At 32.9% G+C, this 19,447-nt stretch overlaps 3 protein-coding genes, 1 long non-coding RNA gene and 1 other non-coding gene across 23 annotated transcripts; 4 read left to right on the forward strand and 1 right to left on the reverse strand.

Annotated features, from left to right (window-relative positions):
* Positions 1 to 1,091: 1,091 nt before the first annotated feature.
* Positions 1,092 to 1,164, reverse strand: TRNAK-CUU. The gene has a single exon. It is a non-coding gene; the product is annotated as a tRNA-Lys (tRNA).
* A 304-nt stretch (positions 1,165 to 1,468) lies between these two features.
* On the forward strand, positions 1,469 to 4,984 carry LOC123906028. 19 transcript variants are annotated; one of them, XR_006808676.1, is made up of 8 exons: positions 1,503 to 1,730; positions 1,919 to 1,985; positions 2,161 to 2,220; positions 2,341 to 2,469; positions 2,670 to 2,759; positions 2,880 to 3,433; positions 3,533 to 3,640; positions 3,878 to 4,984. It is a non-coding gene; the product is annotated as an uncharacterized LOC123906028 (long non-coding RNA). The 19 variants fall into 19 exon arrangements; XR_006808672.1 differs by having other exon boundaries at positions 4,446 to 4,984; XR_006808669.1 differs by having other exon boundaries at positions 1,469 to 1,730; positions 2,880 to 3,640; positions 4,446 to 4,984.
* A 2,283-nt stretch (positions 4,985 to 7,267) lies between these two features.
* Positions 7,268 to 9,608, forward strand: LOC123908420 (uncharacterized protein At4g22758). The gene is made up of 3 exons (XM_045959041.1): positions 7,268 to 7,702; positions 8,683 to 8,899; positions 9,133 to 9,608. Exons 1-3 carry the CDS (start codon positions 7,388 to 7,390, stop codon positions 9,339 to 9,341), a joined length of 741 nt encoding a protein of 246 aa, XP_045814997.1. The 5' UTR covers positions 7,268 to 7,387; the 3' UTR covers positions 9,342 to 9,608.
* Positions 9,609 to 11,757: 2,149 nt separating this feature from the next.
* On the forward strand, positions 11,758 to 12,950 carry LOC123908567 (uncharacterized protein At4g22758-like). Its single transcript, XM_045959238.1, has 2 exons — positions 11,758 to 12,308; positions 12,637 to 12,950. Exons 1-2 carry the CDS (start codon positions 12,035 to 12,037, stop codon positions 12,705 to 12,707), a joined length of 345 nt encoding a protein of 114 aa, XP_045815194.1. The 5' UTR covers positions 11,758 to 12,034; the 3' UTR covers positions 12,708 to 12,950.
* Positions 12,951 to 14,383: 1,433 nt separating this feature from the next.
* Positions 14,384 to 18,017, forward strand: LOC123910406 (protein cornichon homolog 4-like). The gene is made up of 4 exons (XM_045961501.1): positions 14,384 to 14,747; positions 14,854 to 15,035; positions 17,457 to 17,579; positions 17,670 to 18,017. The coding sequence occupies exons 1-4, from the start codon at positions 14,676 to 14,678 to the stop codon at positions 17,698 to 17,700; spliced, it is 408 nt and encodes a 135-aa protein (XP_045817457.1). The 5' UTR covers positions 14,384 to 14,675; the 3' UTR covers positions 17,701 to 18,017.
* The last annotated feature ends 1,430 nt before the right edge of the window (positions 18,018 to 19,447 follow it).

The following is a 19,447-nucleotide window of genomic DNA, read 5'->3' on the forward strand; positions in this document are numbered from 1 at the left end:
TTTTGAAATAGATTTATATGTTGTGCGGAGATATATCATATTACTCCTGTATATATAAATTTTAGATAGTCATTTTGTTACTCATGTAAAGTAAATCATAATCCTTAAACCAATAATATTTCTTCATTTAACCACTCACTTACAATGCCACACCACTTCTCCTAAGAAAATAAATCTTTTGAATTTCGGATTCTCTATTTTATTATTATTATTATTATTATTATTTTGATAATATGTAATGTTTCAGTTTTATGCAATTGTAAAATAAAAATAATTTCATCACACCCGTGCATCGCACGGGTAAGGGTCTAGTTTTATATAAATTTTAAAAACATTCCCAGGAAATCTAAATTTTAACCAAACACGTGAATAGGAATGTTATTCCTGGAAATAATATTCCTAGGAATATCATTCCAAGGAATGCAATTTCATACCTTGAAACAAACACACCCTAAAGTGACATGTTAAGTGCTTAACTAAAACTTATATTCTTTTGAGTAACGTTGTCATATTAATAGATTGGTTTGTCGAAACCCTAAAAAACATAGGGCTTAGGCCCTTAAACTGGTTTTTTTGGACGGACTTGGTATACTCGTAATTTTTGAAGTTTGCTCTAAACATCTCACAATTTTGGGACTTTATATAGTTTACTTATTATCTTTTAATTTTCATGAGTCGTATAATTATTTATCAAAATTTTATAAGAAAATGCTAAAGATAAAATTAATTCATTACTTGCATATTCTTCACGATAACTAAATTCCGTCAATGAATAGATGTGAATTAGACAAAATGAAATTTCCCCTTCAAATTAATTTTTTCATACATAAGAATGTGAAAATCAAACCATTTACTATATTGCTTACATAATGTTTGTAAAAAAAAAAAGGAATTTCTTGCTTACAGAATTAACAAATTGTTTTAATCACCAAAACAAGAGGCAATTTATAAAAAAAAATTACTTTTTTGGTTCTTTAATGTATAGAAAAATTAGCCAATGGGCCACCGCTCCTCAAAAGCCCTTATGCTTATGAGCCCAACGCTGTTTAAGTTTGGAGAACAAAAAATAAGGGAAAAATCAAAGCAAAAAACGCCCACCGTGGGGCTCGAACCCACGACCACAAGGTTAAGAGCCTTGCGCTCTACCAACTGAGCTAGACGGGCTATTATGATTAGTTGGTAGAGTAATAGAAATTTATAGTAGTTAAGCACTTGAAACCTTCAAAGAATTAGTACTTCCCCTTAACATTTAGCTCTTGTCTGATGGGGAGTATCTTATCTTATTATACTAAAGGCAAGGCAGATTTGTAAACCCTAAATCAATGGAAATCTGAAGCCCTAATCTTCACCCAATTGTGCTTTGCCATATTTCTCTATCATCCAATAAGATTTTGACACACCTAGATTACAAGGCTGTCTTGGAAGCCCTAAATCTTTGCTTATTAGAAGCAATATGTAACACATGCATTGGGTCCAATGACGTATTTCTCTTTTCCCAAATTTTTTTCATTTGTAATGTTTTTTTCTCTCTCTTCTCTCCCTCTCTCTCTCTCGTACGCTCTCTCTTTTCTCACCATCACTTTCATCTCTCCTCCCTGCCTCATCTCCTCCTCCACCACCGCATCCACCACAACCTCCACCACCACCTACAAATCGATCTCCGAATCAGAACGTCCTCTCCGCTTCCGGTGATGCCGCCGTCATCAGAATCACGTTATTCTTCCTCTCAGGTAGGCCGAAAATCATCAACCCTAACCCCCAAATTTCAATTCCTCAAATTTAGATCTTGCATGTTTGAAATCCTCCATGAAATTGGATCTTTGGATGTAAATAAACTCAATTGACTAGAAAAATCTCTTTTCTCTTTCAAACTGTTTTCTTTTTTTTTTTTAATTTTAATTGTTTGTTGTTACAACAGGTTCCTTGTGTCAATTTGCTCATAAACTTTGTAGAAATCATAACTCTTATTGCTGCAGCTGCAACAGGTACTTTGTTAATCTTTCTATGAACTGACAATATCTATAGTTTGGTTATTTCTGATCTTTGGTTAATACTATTGATTTTTATGGTTTTGTTTTATGATTTCTACAAAGATCCAGTTCTGCCATTGATTTCCCTATATGGGTTTTCAAACTCACAAGTGATTTTGTGGTATAATAGAAATTGGGAATTGGAGGAAGTATGTGAAACCCGTATTCTGGACAGGGGCTCACTAAAACGGTAACTGCTCTTTCTCTATAACTCCGAATTTAGTGTGGTTTGTCTCTATGGTTAGCTAACGAAATTCCGGTCGTTCCGACGCCAATATTATGAATTATGGAGCTGTAATGAATCCTGCAGACGCGTTTGAAGTTCAGGGTCAGGTGCAGAATTTTGGGATTGAGGTTAGCATCATGATCATCATCTTGAGCTACTGGGAATTCTATGGAGTAGCTCATTTCTTAAAGTTTCTGAGTTAATCTCATTCAGGTGGGTTCCTTTAGGAAAAACTCACTTTAATAGAGTAGCTTTAATAGTTTTCCCCAAATTCAATTATGCATGTTAACTTAGGGATTTAGGATTAATTAGGAAAACTCTTGAATTGAATTAATTAATGACTTAAACAATACATAAGTTAAATTGAACTCTGCAATATTTTGGATTATTTTGTAGTTTTTTTTTGTGTGTAGGTTTTGATATGTGATTTCTTGAATCCATCATGGGACAAGAGTGAGTAACATGAAATTTGAGTTTATTCTGGACAGGGGCTCACTAAAACGGTAACTGCTCTTTCTCTATAACTCCGAATTTAGTGTGGTTTGTCTCTATGGTTAGCTAACGAAATTCCGGTCGTTCCGACACCAATATTATGAATTATGGAGCTGTAATGAATCCTGCAGACGCGTTTGAAGTTCAGGGTCAGGTGCAGAATTTTGAGTTTGAGGTTAGCATCATGATCATCATCTTGAGCTACTGGGAATTCTATGGAGTATGTGTTTCCTATACTACTGTCAGCTTCCTCAGCATAATCTTGCTACCAATAGTTGGCAATGCAGCTGAACATGCAGGAGTTTATATGTGTTACAAGGTTTTGTGCATCTTTATTCCATAATTATCTGCATATACTTATCCACCTTCATCGTTCTTAGTGTAGAGGTAATAGGGTGCATTGCACTTTGTGGGATGATTTTGCTCTAAATATGCAGAAATTCTTGGATATACTCATGATTCATCCCTACCTATGGTAATCATAATACAACTATGCAAGCTTAAGAAGTACCTTAGTAGGAAAATACTTCCTTTTCACCTATTGTTTGAAATATAGCTCTGGTGGTTTATTTTTTTGTTTCCATTTGAGTATGTGCTATGTAAATTTCAAATTCTTTTTATGGATCAGAATTGTTGTTGAATGCTCAGATTCCTGAGGTATCTAATTATATAGAAACTTAGAAAGGTGATTCTTCTATGCTGGTTGCTTGAATTTCCTTTAGCTACTCTTTGGTGCTTCATTGTCTATTTTCTTAAATAAATGATGAATGTTGCTAATGTGTAGTTGAGTCAAGTGGTTAATCAAATGATCGGACCAGTGATGCATAGTGTCGTCGATGATTTGCTGTAGACCCCAAAGATGACTATTGAGGATCTCATTGAATCTACCGAGGTTAGAAACTATTTTTAAGATTCTCTACCCAATCACACGTATTGGTTACATAATATTATGTTGGTTAGTTGGTGTTTAAATAGAGTTTTGATCTTATTAGTTGGTGTTTAAACAAATGTGAAACAGTATTAAGTAGATAGCAATGTCCAATTAGAAACACACTAATTAAGCAACTAAACTCCTTTTTATTTTTATTTTTTTTATAAGCAACTTTTTATTCCTTTTTTACGTATGCAGATAAATTTGGAACCCATGTTGGTGAATCATAATTGCTACTTTGTAGGGGAGGGGGGATAGGTATTTATGGTTATTACTATTTTATAGGGATGACTACATCATCATTGCTACTTTTTAGGAAGTCTTGAGTATCCAACCCTGTATTTTTGCATAACTCCTTCACTAATCCACACATATTTTCTCATTGATCAAATACACCACTCTTCTAATTTTCTTTTCTATTCATCTCCTCTGTGTTTTGTCTATCCTATCTCAATACCATCTTCGTCTAACCCTTCATTTCCCATATGGCATCCTATCTCACATAATTAAATGACTGTTATAAAACCCAATCCAGGAAAGAAAGAAAAAAAGTCGGACTCTTATCTTTCTTGCTTTAGATGGCTGGCTTTGGAAACAGAGATATGACATGCTTTGTTGTAATTTTGAATGCTTTAATATACATTACTTAATTGCTTCAATCTTTGCTTATGATACTAAGTAAAAAAAAAGTTCTCAACAACTTAAATTAGGGATAAGTATGAAGTTTTGAACTTGGAGAGATTGATATGTTTCAACCAATGTGCAGTCCAAGATCTCATATCTCACAATGCGTTCAATCTTTATTAGATTGCAAACTCTGTGAATGTTGGTGGCTCAAATTATGTTGAAAGATTCCTACTTTAATAGGTTGGCTCAAATTTTTAGTGGATGGAGATATTATGAAGATGAAATTAGTTGTCATCCAAGCATAGACTTTGCAGCAAAGAAAGTAACTGTTGTTGGAGATGTGACTCAATTGAGTGTAATGGCAAGCATAACAAAGGTGAAGTCTGCATAAATTTGGCCAGAATTTGCTTCACCAATTGGAGCTACAAGTGGTGCTGCTGAATAAAGGAAATAAATTATAGGTGCTTTCGTATGCTTTGAGTCTGTATTAGGTGGTAGTTTAATTAGTGTAAATGAGAATGTTAGCAAGTGAAGTTGTGGCTTTGAAGAGATATTGGTAGTTTATTTAGAAGGAGCTTTATCTTTGCATAAGGATTGACTATTGAAACCGATTTTCATAATGAGTCTGATGTGTGGATATAAATAGTGGATCATATAAGTAAAGATTCATTTTTTAAATTCATTGTGTCTTTGGTTAAAAGCCACTTATGAATTATCAATTTTGTCAATTTTCTTTTAATTTTTGCTGGATGAGAATTTCAAAATATGATACAACTTTCACATGGAATTAATGACACAATATTATTATAAGAATATCCATGGAAAAATGGCTACAATTTTGTTCAACCTTAAAGTTTGAAAATCCTTCCAAGTTATATATTTTTTTTCAAGGCTCAGTCACGGGTCTTTGAAAGCTCCAATATAATCATTGATAGTTTGGTGTTGATAATTTTTACCTAAAAAATTGTAGACCTTTTTATAAGCAGGGCGTAAAAATTATGAATCTCTCTATCAATACTCGGAGGTTGAAGTATCTCGAAAAAGTCATAAACCTTTCTATAAGTAGAGGTTGAAGTTTGAATCTTTCTATTAAATTTTATTAATGCCACGGGTCATTGAAAGCTCAACTATAAAATTCGATGTGACTGAGCCATCTACCAATAGGGTGATTCACGGGTCTTTGAAGGCTCTACTATAAAATTCGATATGACCGAGTCATCCACTTATGAAAGGAAAGATAGTCGACAACAATTGTTCACAAGAAGCTATTGTTTGGGAGTCATATTTTGCTATCCAATTGACCTTTAATTTGTTTTTGTTGTTTTCTGGTATGAATCTTTACTTCATTTACTTTGTTTTAATTGCGACATGATACTATTTCATTTGCGACGTAGATGATGTCCCCCTTTGATAATTTTCGCATCCAATTTACCTTTAATTTGTTTTTGTTGTTTTCTGATATGAATCTGTACTTCATTTACTTTGTTTTAATTGTGACATGATACTATTTCAATTGCGACGTAAATGATGTCCCCCTTTGATAATTTTCGCATGTTCATGACTAACTTTTTCGGCTAATAGCATCCATGATTGGTATATAAATGATGCCCCCTTAAGGAATTTGCATATGCTTATGACTAATTACCTCGGCACATAGCAACCATGATTGGTATATAAATCACGTTCCGGCGAACCCGTGCAACGCACGGGCGGCCGTCTAGTTATTTTTTAAAGCATCAGTACTTACTAGACATCCATTAGAAGACATCATTAGAGGAAGGAAGACAAAATTGAGTATTTGATAGATATCACTTTTACGATAAACATGTTTTCTCTATTAAATAGAATATGGTAAGACTTATTCTATCCCTTTATAATTTGGATGTATCTACCCATCAACGAATGAGAACAAACCACACAAGTAGATTTGCATGTTGTAATCAACTTTTATTTCATATTCATATGACTTGTTTTCATTGATTGGTGTGTAAATACCACCAAATTATGAACGGATTGTTTAGAAAAACCTTAAAACATATCTTTTTGTGACCTATTTATAATGATGTATAATTATTAGTGTGGTCTATTTAGAACTTGTTGACGGACTAAGTCGTTTCGTTTAAAGTGCAGATTTATGCGGGGACGGTTCAACCTGTATACCCAACTCTATATATTTGTCTTTATAGTTTGAGTTTACCTAAATAAGTGTTTTGTATTGTCTATGAATGTTAACTCAACTGACAAAGTCGATATCGTTAGGTTTTTTGGACTGGGCCTTTGGCCCAACACCTGAGGAACTCATCCTCTCATGCGTCGAGCTACACCAAACTGGATGCATGTCCAACAATCAAAGGAAGCTAGCCTTATGTAATGGGCGACATCAAAATGATTCGCATTTATCGTGAATCTTGGCTTATTTGATGTTATTATGACAACCATTAATGACAATGACGTCGTATTCGTCCTGACATTAATAGTTTTGGCTCCGCACTAGAGACTATATATACTATTCTCTTGCAGAAGGCTCAAGTATATTACTTTCGATCTCTAAAACATTCACTTCACGCATAAACTGACTTGATCATCAGAGTGTTTACAATTTCCCATTCATCACAACCGTGTTGCAGAGGACAACTACCGACTACATTGATTTTGATCAAGTAATATCATTAGGCTATACATTTTTATTCGGATTCAAGTTCAAGACCGCACAATTATTTCAAATTTATTCAAAATTCAAACATTATAATAAAAATGTCTCCGATATTGAGAGTAAAATAATTGTTGATGGAAGATAATTTTTAAACATATTTTTTGCAACTATTACTACGTAATATCCGCATAAGGATATCCTAACTGTAACAAAATAAAATAAAATAAGGATATCCTAATTTATTTTTTTAAAAAAAATCTATGGATTAAATAAATTGCTATTCTTTTCATACGTGGAGTTTCACACTCTGCTTTTATAAGAAGAAGAAGAAGAGTGCAGTGCAGTTCCATACTTACAATCCCAATTCTCAATCTCATCTCATCAAACTTACAAACAACCGCTCTTATTTCTCATCTTTTACTTATTGCATGTCGCAAATCTCAAGATCGCCGGCGGCGGCGGCGATTATATCCCGGAGAAAAAAACCACCGCATCCATCACCGTCACCTCGTAGGAACAAAAATAATAAGTCAAAATCAGTCAAGATCTTGAAGCGTTGTTCTTCGGCGCCACTGCTAATTTCGCCAAGAGATAATGAAGATGATCTTCATCTCGTTGCTCAATATTCTTTCATGAACAGAGAACAAGGAGATGGAACACTTTTCCGACCTCAAACGTTTTCACATGCTTTTGTTTCTTCACCTTCTCTGTTTCCAACTTCTCCAAAGATTTACTCTAATGAGGTTAGTTTCTTAACTACACTCTCAACACTACTAATTCATGTTTTTATATCATTAATGATTAATTTGTTCAAGTTAGAACAAGGTGATTAGTTTGAATTTTCAAATCAATATTTTTGCTTAATTTTTACGAATTTTGTATGCTTATTATTTATTACACGTTTCTACGCTGAGTTTGTTAATTGAGGGAATGGAAAGTAGAGATTGCGTGAAACAGCAAATGAAGTTTGGTATAACTTTATTTTATGATGCTGATGCATTCCCAAACTCAAAAGATTCTTACAACTTTGGACCAACATTTTTTTTCCGACTAGTTTAGTGGCTACAATTAACTCTTAACATATAAATAAAGGGAGTGTCAGATATTCAAATTCCAATTTCTACATAGATTTTTATATACAGTAATTTGGTAAAATTAATTTAAAATGATGAAATATAAAAAGTTACATCATCTTCAAATTTAAAATATAATTTTCATTGGGGCTTAGGCCCTCCCTATTACCAAAAAAAAAATATAATTTTCATTTGTTTGGTGAATGATGACATTAGGTTAGGAGAAAAACAGGGGTGATAAAAAATAATTTAAGTATATATTTGTTTTTTTAGGCAAAAAATAATTTTGTTTTCGGTTTGATCTCACAATTTTATTGGACAGACCAATATATTAATTTAAGTATATGTTTTTTTTATCTACTAGTAGAAGACCATTATTATGTTTATTTATTTTTGTGATGTGAATCAAAGGTTTTTTATTTTATTTTGCACTACCTTTTTTTTTTGGTAAACTATTTTGTACTTTTTGTATCATCCAGGTTACGTAACACGGAAATGAAGATTTAAATATTAGGTGTATTGACGTAGAAAGCATGCTTTATAATTAATTACTTGATTACGTATTCTAATTTACACGCTTGAAGTTCTCTGTAATAATAAATTAAGAAATCACGTAGTATTGATGTTTTTCTTTCCATTGGATTAATTAGATGAAGGGGTACGACAAGGAAGCTAAGGTGGTTGTTAATGTTACGGTTGAAGGAAGTACAGGACCTGTCCGAACTATGGTTAAATTGGGGTCCACAGTTGATGATACAATAAGACATGTTCTTCATAAATATAGGGAAGAAGGAAGGAGTCCTAAGATCGATGATTCTAATGTCCCATCTTCATTTCAATTGTATCTTTCTTATTTCAGTCTCCAAGGTACACCATGTAACCTATGATCCTATCGCAGTGAGTATGTCAGAATCATGGTGATTCACCGTAATTTTTCAAAAACTAATACACTATTAAGCTTCTACAAAATCACGGCAAATTACTGTAATTCTGACATACTCACTGTGATACCAAACATACACGTAATACTTTTATACACTGTGTCATTATTTTGTGTTGAAATATGATGGTTGATTACATTTTGTTTTTCTTCTTCTAAGGTTTGGATAAATCAGAAGTAATTGGGGATGTAAATAGTAGAAGTTTTTATCTGAGGAAGAGTAATGGTGAATCTACAAGCAATGATTTAGCAAAACATAGCTCTGCAAATCCTCCTCCAATGTTACTCCCTTCTTTTATTGTCCGGAAAATTAACAAAATTGTAAGAAGAGCTCAGAGGCTTTGGAATATTCTGGTGTGCTCGCCATGACAGTGGATCAAGTACCCCATAACATTATGGGCTACTTCACACCTATGATATAGATAGAAATGCAACCATTTTTTATCTGTTGCCTTTCAAATTTCAATTCATCTCCCCATCTTTTCTAATTGATTTATAATTTTTTATTTCTTCAAAATGTAAAATCAGTATGAGGGCATTTGGGAACAATTTCCCTTCAATAGTAATTAGATTGTTGGCAAAAAGAATATGTAGCAATGATATTTGTAATTTTGTATATAGTGGTTTTTTTGGGTACATGTATATAGTGATTAGATTGTTGGCAAAAATACATATTAACAATGATATTTGTATATTTGTGTGCATAAGAATTTCATTTCTCAAAATTATTATGACATTTATTCTAGGAAAAAATATTTATCTCAACAATCAGGTCAGACGATTCTCCCAATTTAAGAAAGGCTATATCCAACAACATTATTGTTGGAACATAAAAGATACCGATGTGTGTGAATTGAAAAGAGAAACACTAGTACAATAGTACCGGTGATCCACATTGAATAGTAGAGTATATTAGTATGTGTGAATGGAAAAAAAAAAAAACACTAAATCTTATATTGGTTAGTTTATACAATTGTATAGTTTTCAACACTAAATAAAGACATTTTTCTGTTTGGTGTCTCAAATTAGAGTTTTGTTGTCTTTATTTTTCTACTTTGAGGTTATGTTTATTAAACATTTAAGCAATTGTGGTTTTTCATATTTTAGCTAGGTTAGTTATTTATTGGTCTAGTCATTATGTTCTTTTTTAATTTTTTTTTTGTTCATCCCTGTATTGAAGAGTATTTGATATGAATTACGTTTGGGAGAAAAACGATGCAAAATGGTGATTTTAGGTTTAAAAATATCGAAAATCATCCATCTCAGATGAATGAAGAAGATAATTTTTTCTTGCTAAAATTATTAACAAAAAGACACACTTGATTAAGTTTTGTAATAATTTCAGTAAATTTAGTAGTTCCTTTTCCGTTAACATAATTTAATTGGTATTTGGTAGGGACATCACACTTTATATGCAATAGCCAGAATTTGAACGTCAAATATTTTACTAATTCATCTTATAAAAATTAAAATTTTAGCCACTAAATTAGTTGACAGTTTCTTTGAGTCAAAATAAATAGATAAAAAAAATTTATAATATTTTTTAATAGATCGAGGTTTATTGTGACAAGTCCTCCTTTTTTAATAAGACAAATGTTAAATTAACAAATTAAAGAGAGATAATATAATTATAACCTCACAATCCAAAACCAGATGAACATTGGGAAAAAGGAGCATTAAATTCCTTTTTGGCCGGTAAATCCGCACACGAGTTGGCTTCTCTAAAACAATGTTTAATAGTAATAACCTAATCTGAAAGATTTATTAGATTAAAAACTTTTTATAGGAGAGGTTTGAGATAAGATAAACTGATATACTTAGAAACCAAAATAATTTTTTCCTTTTTATAGGCCACCCTTTTGTTAGATAAGCTTGGCCATTTTCAGTTGATGAAACAGAGCCCCTGCCATTGACTCAATTGTAGTAATATATAGGCTTAAATACAGTTTTACCCCCTGTTTTGAAAAATGCGGAATTTTATTCCCCTATTTTAAAATGCAGAATTTTACCCCCCTAATATATATTATATAAAAAAAAATGATAATATAACTTGCATGTTTTTAAGACTTTAGCAAATCTTATAAAAGAAAAACTTTAGTCAGCATTTACCTTAATAAAATGATGAACCCAATTCAATTATTACGATTTAAATGTATTTTTCTGAAATATTTTAGCATTTTCTTAACTCAATTCAATTAATACTATTTTTGGCAAATTTAATATGGCATGAACGTTATTTTAGTCAAAAAAATATTAACACCAAAACATTCTTAATTCATATCACAACATTATCACAATTTTTTTCCTAAACAATAAATACATTTATTACAATAAATATTTAGTATTTAATAAAAAAAAAGGGTTTCTAATAGCAAAAATAATGTTAGACTAGAGTGCTAGACTAGACATATATGGGCGCGTTTGATTCGCAAAACAGTAAGTACCTGACAAAACAACATAAGACAGAACAAGATAGTACATTACATAAACAAAACTCTACCGAAGAGATATAAAAATAATATTTTTTATATTTGAAAATTAAATTGATATTTTTGTATTTTTTATATTGGAAAATAAAATTGATAACAAAAGGTTGTCCAATCTCACCATCAATTTTCAATCAAATCCCTTATTTTTTAACGGATCAAATAAGCAATATTTTTCACAATCAATGTATGAGGACATTATTGAGTGTTTAACTTCAATAACATTATACCAAACAAAAATACTATGAACATCAAAATTGCAATGTTTTTGGTATATTGATTGACGAGGCTAATACTAGAAAATTCAGGATACCACAAAGGTTTGTTTCTCTGTATCATGGTGCTCTGTCTCAAAACCAACCTCTCAAAAATGTAAACATAAGTTAAACTCTTGCACCTTCCAAGAAGCTTCCTTCCTTCACCCATTTAAGCCCCACACACTCAAACTTCACCCTTTCCCTTTCAAAAAACCCAAACAACATCTTCAAAAGGTTAAAAAAAAAAACACAACAAAATACAAACAACATCGTTAAAATTCGAGTAAAAAAAACCCTCTTGTCTCTGTCGAAAATCCTAATGGGTGGTACCATTTCTACTCCTCAGACCCACAAATTTCCATTACAAACAATGGAAACTAGTGATTCTCCTCTTCGACCATCGAAACTTCTACTTAATGTCACTATTGAGAATACTTTGGGCGCAATACAAGTGCTTATGTCTCCTGAAAATACTGTTGGTGATTTAGTCAAAGTAGCATTGATAACTTATGATAAGGAGAAGAGAAGACCATTATTGAAAGAAACTGATCCAAATCGTTATGAACTTCACTATTCACCTTACACTCTCCAAAGTAAGATTAATCTTTTTTTCATTAGAGATTGATTCCCCTTTTTAGTTGTTGCATATTCCTGAATAATTAATCTAATCTCCCCATGTGATTCAACTTTTTTTTTTCTGTATAATTAGATTGATGATATTGATGATGACAACATGGATTCAATTAATTAATTTGTCACATGCATCATGTATATATTATAGTATACAGAAATGTTCTATGCCAATTAATTAATTTGTCACATTCATCACCATGAAATGTGATTTTTTTTCTCATTTTTTTTGGTGTTTTTTTTTGTTTTGTTTTTGTTTCCATGAGACAGTTATATATTGAGATGGTGCAGGTTTGAAGGCAAGTGAGAAATTGAAGAATTTGGGGTCAAGGAATTTTTTTCTATGCTCAAGCTCAAATTAAGCCTCCTATCTTTTCTTTCTAGGCAGCATGCATGTGTGGCAATTGATTCTGCATATCTCAATATTGTTGGCCTCATGCCATAGTTAAAGATAAAGATTATAAGGTTGTGGCTGTTTGTGATAATGAGCAAGCAACACTACATGTTCGCTGTTTCAATGTATGATGATTCAACATTTTTGAGTGACAAAAACTCATGTATCATATGAAAGGGTAACGTGAAATGAAAAAAGGAAGTGAAAATAATAGTTTGGATTTTTTTTTAATCTAGCTGCATGTTTTGGGATTACATGCTTGTATGTCTTCCCCAAAAGTTACTTCATAGGATGAGGTCAAATGACTACATTACTTAGTTTTTTAACCCGGTTTCTGATACCAAATTAAATATGTTTGAATCTCATTCTAAAAGGTAGTTCATAGGGTGAGGTTGCTTGCATATATTTATACATTCAACAGTCAGAACAACAATGTGAGACTTCAAACAAACCTCAACAACACAACAACATATTCAACAAGGACATTGAGCAAATTATATTAAAATTGCCTGCAAAATACATTATAGTTATCTTTATTATCATAGGAAATTATAAGAATCATTTGAACAAAGGTAAAAATAAAGGCTTCCACCTAAAATCTCCCACTCATATATATATATGCCCGTTTGCTCTCTTCTAAATTAGTACCACTTAAACCGTAAAAAATAAAACAAAACAAAAGTAGCACCACTTAATACCTCCATTTATACTCCTATCTCCACAGAATTCAGAATTATTTGAAGATAAAAGAAAGGATAGAGAAATCACAGTGGTAGATCGATGGAAGAATTGCTCTGAGATGGAGGTCCGAATCCGAGCGTCAGAGGTGACCAACAATGAAGAGAGCTCGAGAGACCCACCCGAACTGAAACTCAAGTCAACGGGCGAAACCCGAGTTGAGTAGGTTTGGGATCGGGTGACACCCGGTACCACGTGTGGGTTTGGGATCACTCAAACCCACACCCGAAACCCTACCACCCATTCGAATATATGTTAAATTACAATATGTTTTGCTAACTGATCGACTTGATAGACCTTGTTTTGCTTAAATTTGTAAAGTAGTACAAAATGCGCTGCGGGTTTAGGTTTGGGTGGAAAAACCCGAACCCAATGGAAGTGAATGTGAGTTTTGTTTTGCCACCAGACAACTTTTGAGTTTGGGTTTGGATTTGGGTGATGATTTCAGGTGTGGGTTTGGGTAGTGTAAAATCCGCACCCGTGAAGGTCAATGTTAGAGTAATATATACCATGTGAAGTGATAAATGATTGTATATATACACACCAATAGACGTGACATTGAATTGACTGTTATAACATTAGGCTTGGTCCAGCACAAAATTCTAATTCCTAACAACATCAACTAATTAAAATAACCTTGATTATATTGAAATAAATTAATTTGTTTTTCCAAATTCACATTACCATATGTTTAAAAAGCACAAATAATTTGGATGAATATTCATACTGAATTTTGTTTTTTTGAAAGATCCAGTAAAATAGTTGAAAACATCAACATCTATCGGCAAATTTTGTCCATCGATCATTATATAAGTCAACTTTCAATGGTAAAAAAAAATAAAAATTCTTTGATTGATTAACAGTACATAGAAGATTATTGTTGAGTAGAACTTTAGAAGAATCCATAATGAATGGCACAGATGGAAGAATCCATCTTACATAGTATTTCAGAAATTTCCGACCAAAATGAGTCAAATGTACATATAAGAGTATGGTGGTAATTGGTAACCAAAAATAGTAAAGTTCTGAAAATAAAAAAAAATAAAAAAAAGCAGTTAGTTAGTTAGTTAGCGAGTGGTGTTGCGTTGATATCTGATCGCAAGTAACTCTATGTGAAGTTAGTTATTGTTTGTTGTGGATTGTGAATTTTTGAGAGGAAAGTGACAGAAAGGTGAAAGGAGCGAGCGAGAGAAGGAGCATGGCCGATCTATTTGGATGGATCATCTCCTTCTTCCTCCTCATCGCCTTACTCGTCCTTGTCACTTACCAGGTATTCTATTCTATTCTATTGTATCTATCTTTCTTTCTTTTTCACACAATCATTTCAATCAATTTTACTACTTACTTAATAATAATAATAATAATATTTGTTGCAGTTAATGTGTCTCGCAGATCTAGAATTTGATTATATAAATCCCTATGATTTCTCATCAAGAATAAATGCTGTTGTCTTCCCTGAATTTGTTATTCAAGCTGTTCTTACTTTCTTCTACCTTATTACTGGCCATTGGATTATGTCATTGTTCTGTCTCCCTTATCTATACTTCAATGTCGGAATGTAAGTTTTTTCTATCTAATTCATAATTTATATTGTTTATTTGGATTTGCAATGTTGATGGTGCATGAGTCAAATTCAATTTCATAGGAGTAGACTATGGGCCTGTTTGGATTTTGCTTATTTTTGAGCTTATGAAAATAGCTTATGCAAATAAATAAACTTTTATGTTAATTCATAAGTTTTCACTAAAAAAAACTGTATCTTTATAAGCTGTTTTCTCATAAGCTACCTTGAAAAACTTATAATAATACATAAAAGCTTATTTATTTGCATAAGTTGTTTCGCATAAGCTCAAAAATAAGTCAATCCAAACGGGCCCTATATAGAGTTGTAGTTAGGTCTAATATCCCATAAGTAGTTTGAAATGTATAGGAACAATAATCAATTTTAGCTTCAATTGTTTGTAGAGGAATCCTATCTTATTTGATCCATTTGACATGTGCAATTTCTTTTCTGTCGATATGTCCTGCAATTGGTACTTTATCTTTTACTGGTTTAGTGGATTGTTTTCACTACTTTGGATGAAGATGCGAGTGTGGTGGAGTTTAGGAGGTTGGTTGGTGGGAATGGGGGTTAAGGTGGAGATGAGTGTTATTTCCATTGGGAGGAAGAATGGGTGTTGCAACTGTTGATGGGGGTAGAGGGGATAGTTTTTTGAGTGGGGGTAGAGACAAAATGGTATGGAAGGAGGAAAAATCGGGGATCTATTTACTAAAATCGGTTTACAAGAGTTTGATGAGGGAGATTTTTTATTGAGCGGAACAATTTAACAGTTTGGTTTGACGTAATCTAATACCATTTAAGGTGGAATTGTTCACTTGGCAATTAAATCAAAATACAATTCCTACTAAAGATAACCTCAGTCGTGGGATTGTTGGAAGTGATGCCCAATTGGGTAGTGAGGGTGTGAGTGCATTGAGAATTGAGATAGTGAGTCATTTATTCTTTGAATGCCTTTTATTTTCATTTGTTTGGTGTTCGATGGAGAAATGGTACATAACGAAGGTAGTCAACATTTATGAAATTTCTCTGGTTTAATTCGTGGAGGTAGGGTCGTAGAGTTAAAATCCAGAAAAAATTGGTTTGCATGTATTTAGGCCATTTGGAAAGCTAGAAACACACACATTTTTTTAGGAAAGGAAATTTTGGTAGATGTGGGTATTGCTCAATGGTTTTTAAATCCTTTGGAATGTTTGGGACGGGTCTATCTTGGTGAAGGTTGTGCAAATTTTGTTATTGAGATTGACAGGATTTTTTACTTGAGTTTTTTGGTGGAAAAATCCAGTTTTGTTGGTCATGGCTGGTTTGGGAGGGGATAGTGTGCGGGTATTGGTGATGCAGGTTTTCTGTGATAACATCTGAAACTAGGTAATGGTTATACTTACTTGTTGAAGGTGGTTTGAAGAAGGCTTTGATACGGGTGAAAATATCTTGTGGGGTCAAGTTGTGGTTCATTGAGGATGTATTCTAGATGTTGGATTCAAGTTGACAGTTCTTGAAGTGGTATCAGTACCTGTTACTAGTGTGGGCCGAGGAGGGGTCTGATCCTAGTCTTATTCGTGGTGGCATAAAGCTGCTAGTGGAGTTGCAGTTTCTGCATCTTCTGTTGGAACTGGAAGTAGCCTAAACCCTTTGGTTTGGTTTTAGTTTGTGTGTATGGGTTGGTTAGTTTTGTACGTTTCTTTGGTGATTTGATTCAGTTTTTTGTGGCTCTAAGACTTTGTAGTTCTTTATGCTTCTAGAGAATCTCTTTGTATTCTCTTTGTAGTTGTAGTTCTTGGCACACCTTGTGCTTGGGTTGATTCATTTGGCATTTTTTTAAAAAGAAACTATGTTACTTCTAGAGAATCTCTTTAAAGAGAATTATAAGTGCCTATACTGGATTGGGTCAGAGAAGAGAGTTTGAATTAGTGATCTTTGTATTCTTTTTTATCTTCATTTATGAGAGTCTGAATGTTCAGCTACTGAACAAAATCAAACCATTTATTTTCTTTTTGATTTATTATCTTTTTGTTCAGTTTTTCAACTATACGGTTTAGTCTGATTTACATGATATATCTATGTTGGATCAACTGTCTGGAATGCCTACTCAAACCAAAGAATGTATAAGAATGTGCTCATAGGGTTTCATTATTGTAACAAGTAACAACCTGAAATCTACTAGAAAGTTTATGATTAGCTTCTAATCGACACAATCAAATCGCTGTTCTTTATATATCTTGCAACTGCCCTATAGGTGTTCCAGTGTGTCACTAGTTATCTATTTCTTACCAGTTACTGGTTAGAGGATTTGGGGAGATGAGTTGTTTCTTTTCTGTTTTTGTTTTTGTTGCCGCAATTATGATGCTTGATATCTTAATGCACTTGAATGTGCTTAAAATGGTAATGCTTATTGCCTATTTTATTTATTCCTGTGATCAGGTATAGACAAAAAAAGCATTTAGTTGATGTTACTGAGATATTCAACATGCTCTCGTGGGAAAAGAAGCAACGACTCATCAAACTCTTTTATCTTGTTTTAACCCTTTTCCTCTCTGTGTTTTGGTATGGAAACTCCTACTTATCTGTCAAATGTTATAAATTTCATTAAATATACGCATTGATTCTTAAATGTTTGTTTTTTTTTTTTGGTAGGATGATCTATACAACATTGGATGACCACTGAAAGTGACACTGCTGTAAATTTCCAGTTTTGTATGGAAGGAAGCAATTCATTATTTTGTGTATGTGACACTAACATGACTGACTGTATTTTTGGGGTGAGTTTCAACTGCTAGTTTGATAGTTGGACAGTAAGTTATCGTTGTATACGACAAGCATTTTATGCTTATCTAACTTATGACTTCATATATATGGGTAAAGACATCAAAAAGACGTGCCGGAAGCTGATGAGGGATTTGGGTTATTTGCATAGTGTTATTGGCCAATGTATGCCTATGTACCAAAAGAAATGTTGAATTCATATTGAATTTGTTTACAAAACTTTGCAGTTTTAACCTTTTCAGCAAATCTATTGTTTATTCCTACGTAAGAGATCTACCATATGATGGTGCGCGATTTCAAGGACTAATCAAGGAAAATTGAATAATTTTTTGTTAGGGAAGATTGAACTGTAACTGTCGTTGCAATTTGTGTGCACCACCGGAGTGAGTGTTTGTCATTTACGGTTTATTACGGTATATTGTGACACAAGTCTAAATAAGTTGTTCATAAGTCAATTGAAATGTAGCCTCAATGGCAATAAATTAGAAATCATTCTAAAATTAGTGATTGCCATAACTCAAGAAATAACTATAATCTCATAGCCAATATAACTTGGAATAAAGGTGGATTTATTTGGGAATAACAACGACATTAAAGCATTCTGCATGAGAAAGTATAAGAAGCATATCATCTAATTAGCCAAAACACATACTTTCAAGGGTAGAAGGAAAAACTGTTAAAACAAGCTAGTTCTATAACACTAGCAGTAATCTTATAACAGACAAAACAAATGGGAATCTAATAACAATATGGTGTAGCAAATGCAAATGAGAACCAGTCTTATTCATCAACTTTCATGAAGTGGTGCATTAATGTCTGTTGAGTTATTCAGAATCCTCCACTGATGTGATTACATATCAATTATCTCCATGGAAGAAAGATGAAGATGAGAGGTCAGATATTGGACCAGAAGTAGACGTGGAAGCACCTGTCATTGGCATTACAGTAGACATGGAAGCAGCTGTCGTTGGCATTACAGTAGACGTGAAAGAAACTGACGTTGGCATTACAGTAGACGTGTCGTTGGCATTACAGTAGTGGTGAAAGCACCTGCAGTTGGCACTACAGTAGACGTAGAAGCACCTTTCGTTGGCGTTTCGGTTGGCATGTAGTTTCGCATCCAATCCTCTTCGACTTCGGTATAGCTTTTGTCGAGGTCAACTGGTTCTTCCAACTGTGCTAGCAGATCTTCATTACAGTGGTGTAGCAAATGCAAATGATATGAAAGTCTTATACATGAACTTCCATGAAGTGGTGCATTAATGTCAGCAGAGTTATTCAGAATCCTCCACTGCTGCGATTACATATCAATATTATCTCCATGTAATCCAGACGAAGATGGGATGTCACTTGAAGATACATCAATTTTCTGTTTTTTTGCTTCTGCTCATGTTGTTCACTCGCTAGAAAACGGATTACCACTACCTGGTACATATGAATCCATTGGAAATAGTTATCAACAAGTTGTAAGAATTTAGTTTTTTATGTTAACACGTCTTAGCTAAGTGGAATAAAAACGTAGATTCAACTCGTAAATTTTTAGATGTTTCGGAGAAAAAACTCGTAAATTATGTAATTTAGCTTATTTAATATTGAACATAATCTTAAATTAAAAATTTTCTTTTCAATTTAAAAATTTAAGTGTTATC

Source organism: Trifolium pratense, linkage group LG2 (genome assembly GCF_020283565.1).
Source record: "Trifolium pratense cultivar HEN17-A07 linkage group LG2, ARS_RC_1.1, whole genome shotgun sequence".
Lineage (NCBI taxonomy): Eukaryota > Viridiplantae > Streptophyta > Magnoliopsida > Fabales > Fabaceae > Trifolium > Trifolium pratense.

Coding starts and splice junctions, on each gene's coding strand:
- LOC123908420 (XM_045959041.1), top strand. CDS start 7,388: ATGTCGCAAATCTCAAGATCGCCGGCGGCGGCGGCGATTATATCCCGG. Junction 7,703..8,682: donor CAAAGATTTACTCTAATGAG/GTTAGTTTCTTA, acceptor TGGATTAATTAG/ATGAAGGGGTACGACAAGGA. Junction 8,900..9,132: donor TTCTTATTTCAGTCTCCAAG/GTACACCATGTA, acceptor TCTTCTTCTAAG/GTTTGGATAAATCAGAAGTA.
- LOC123908567 (XM_045959238.1), top strand. CDS start 12,035: ATGGGTGGTACCATTTCTACTCCTCAGACCCACAAATTTCCATTACAA. Junction 12,309..12,636: donor TTCACCTTACACTCTCCAAA/GTAAGATTAATC, acceptor GAGATGGTGCAG/GTTTGAAGGCAAGTGAGAAA.
- LOC123910406 (XM_045961501.1), top strand. CDS start 14,676: ATGGCCGATCTATTTGGATGGATCATCTCCTTCTTCCTCCTCATCGCC. Junction 14,748..14,853: donor TCGTCCTTGTCACTTACCAG/GTATTCTATTCT, acceptor TATTTGTTGCAG/TTAATGTGTCTCGCAGATCT. Junction 17,580..17,669: donor CTTTTCCTCTCTGTGTTTTG/GTATGGAAACTC, acceptor TTTTTTTGGTAG/GATGATCTATACAACATTGG.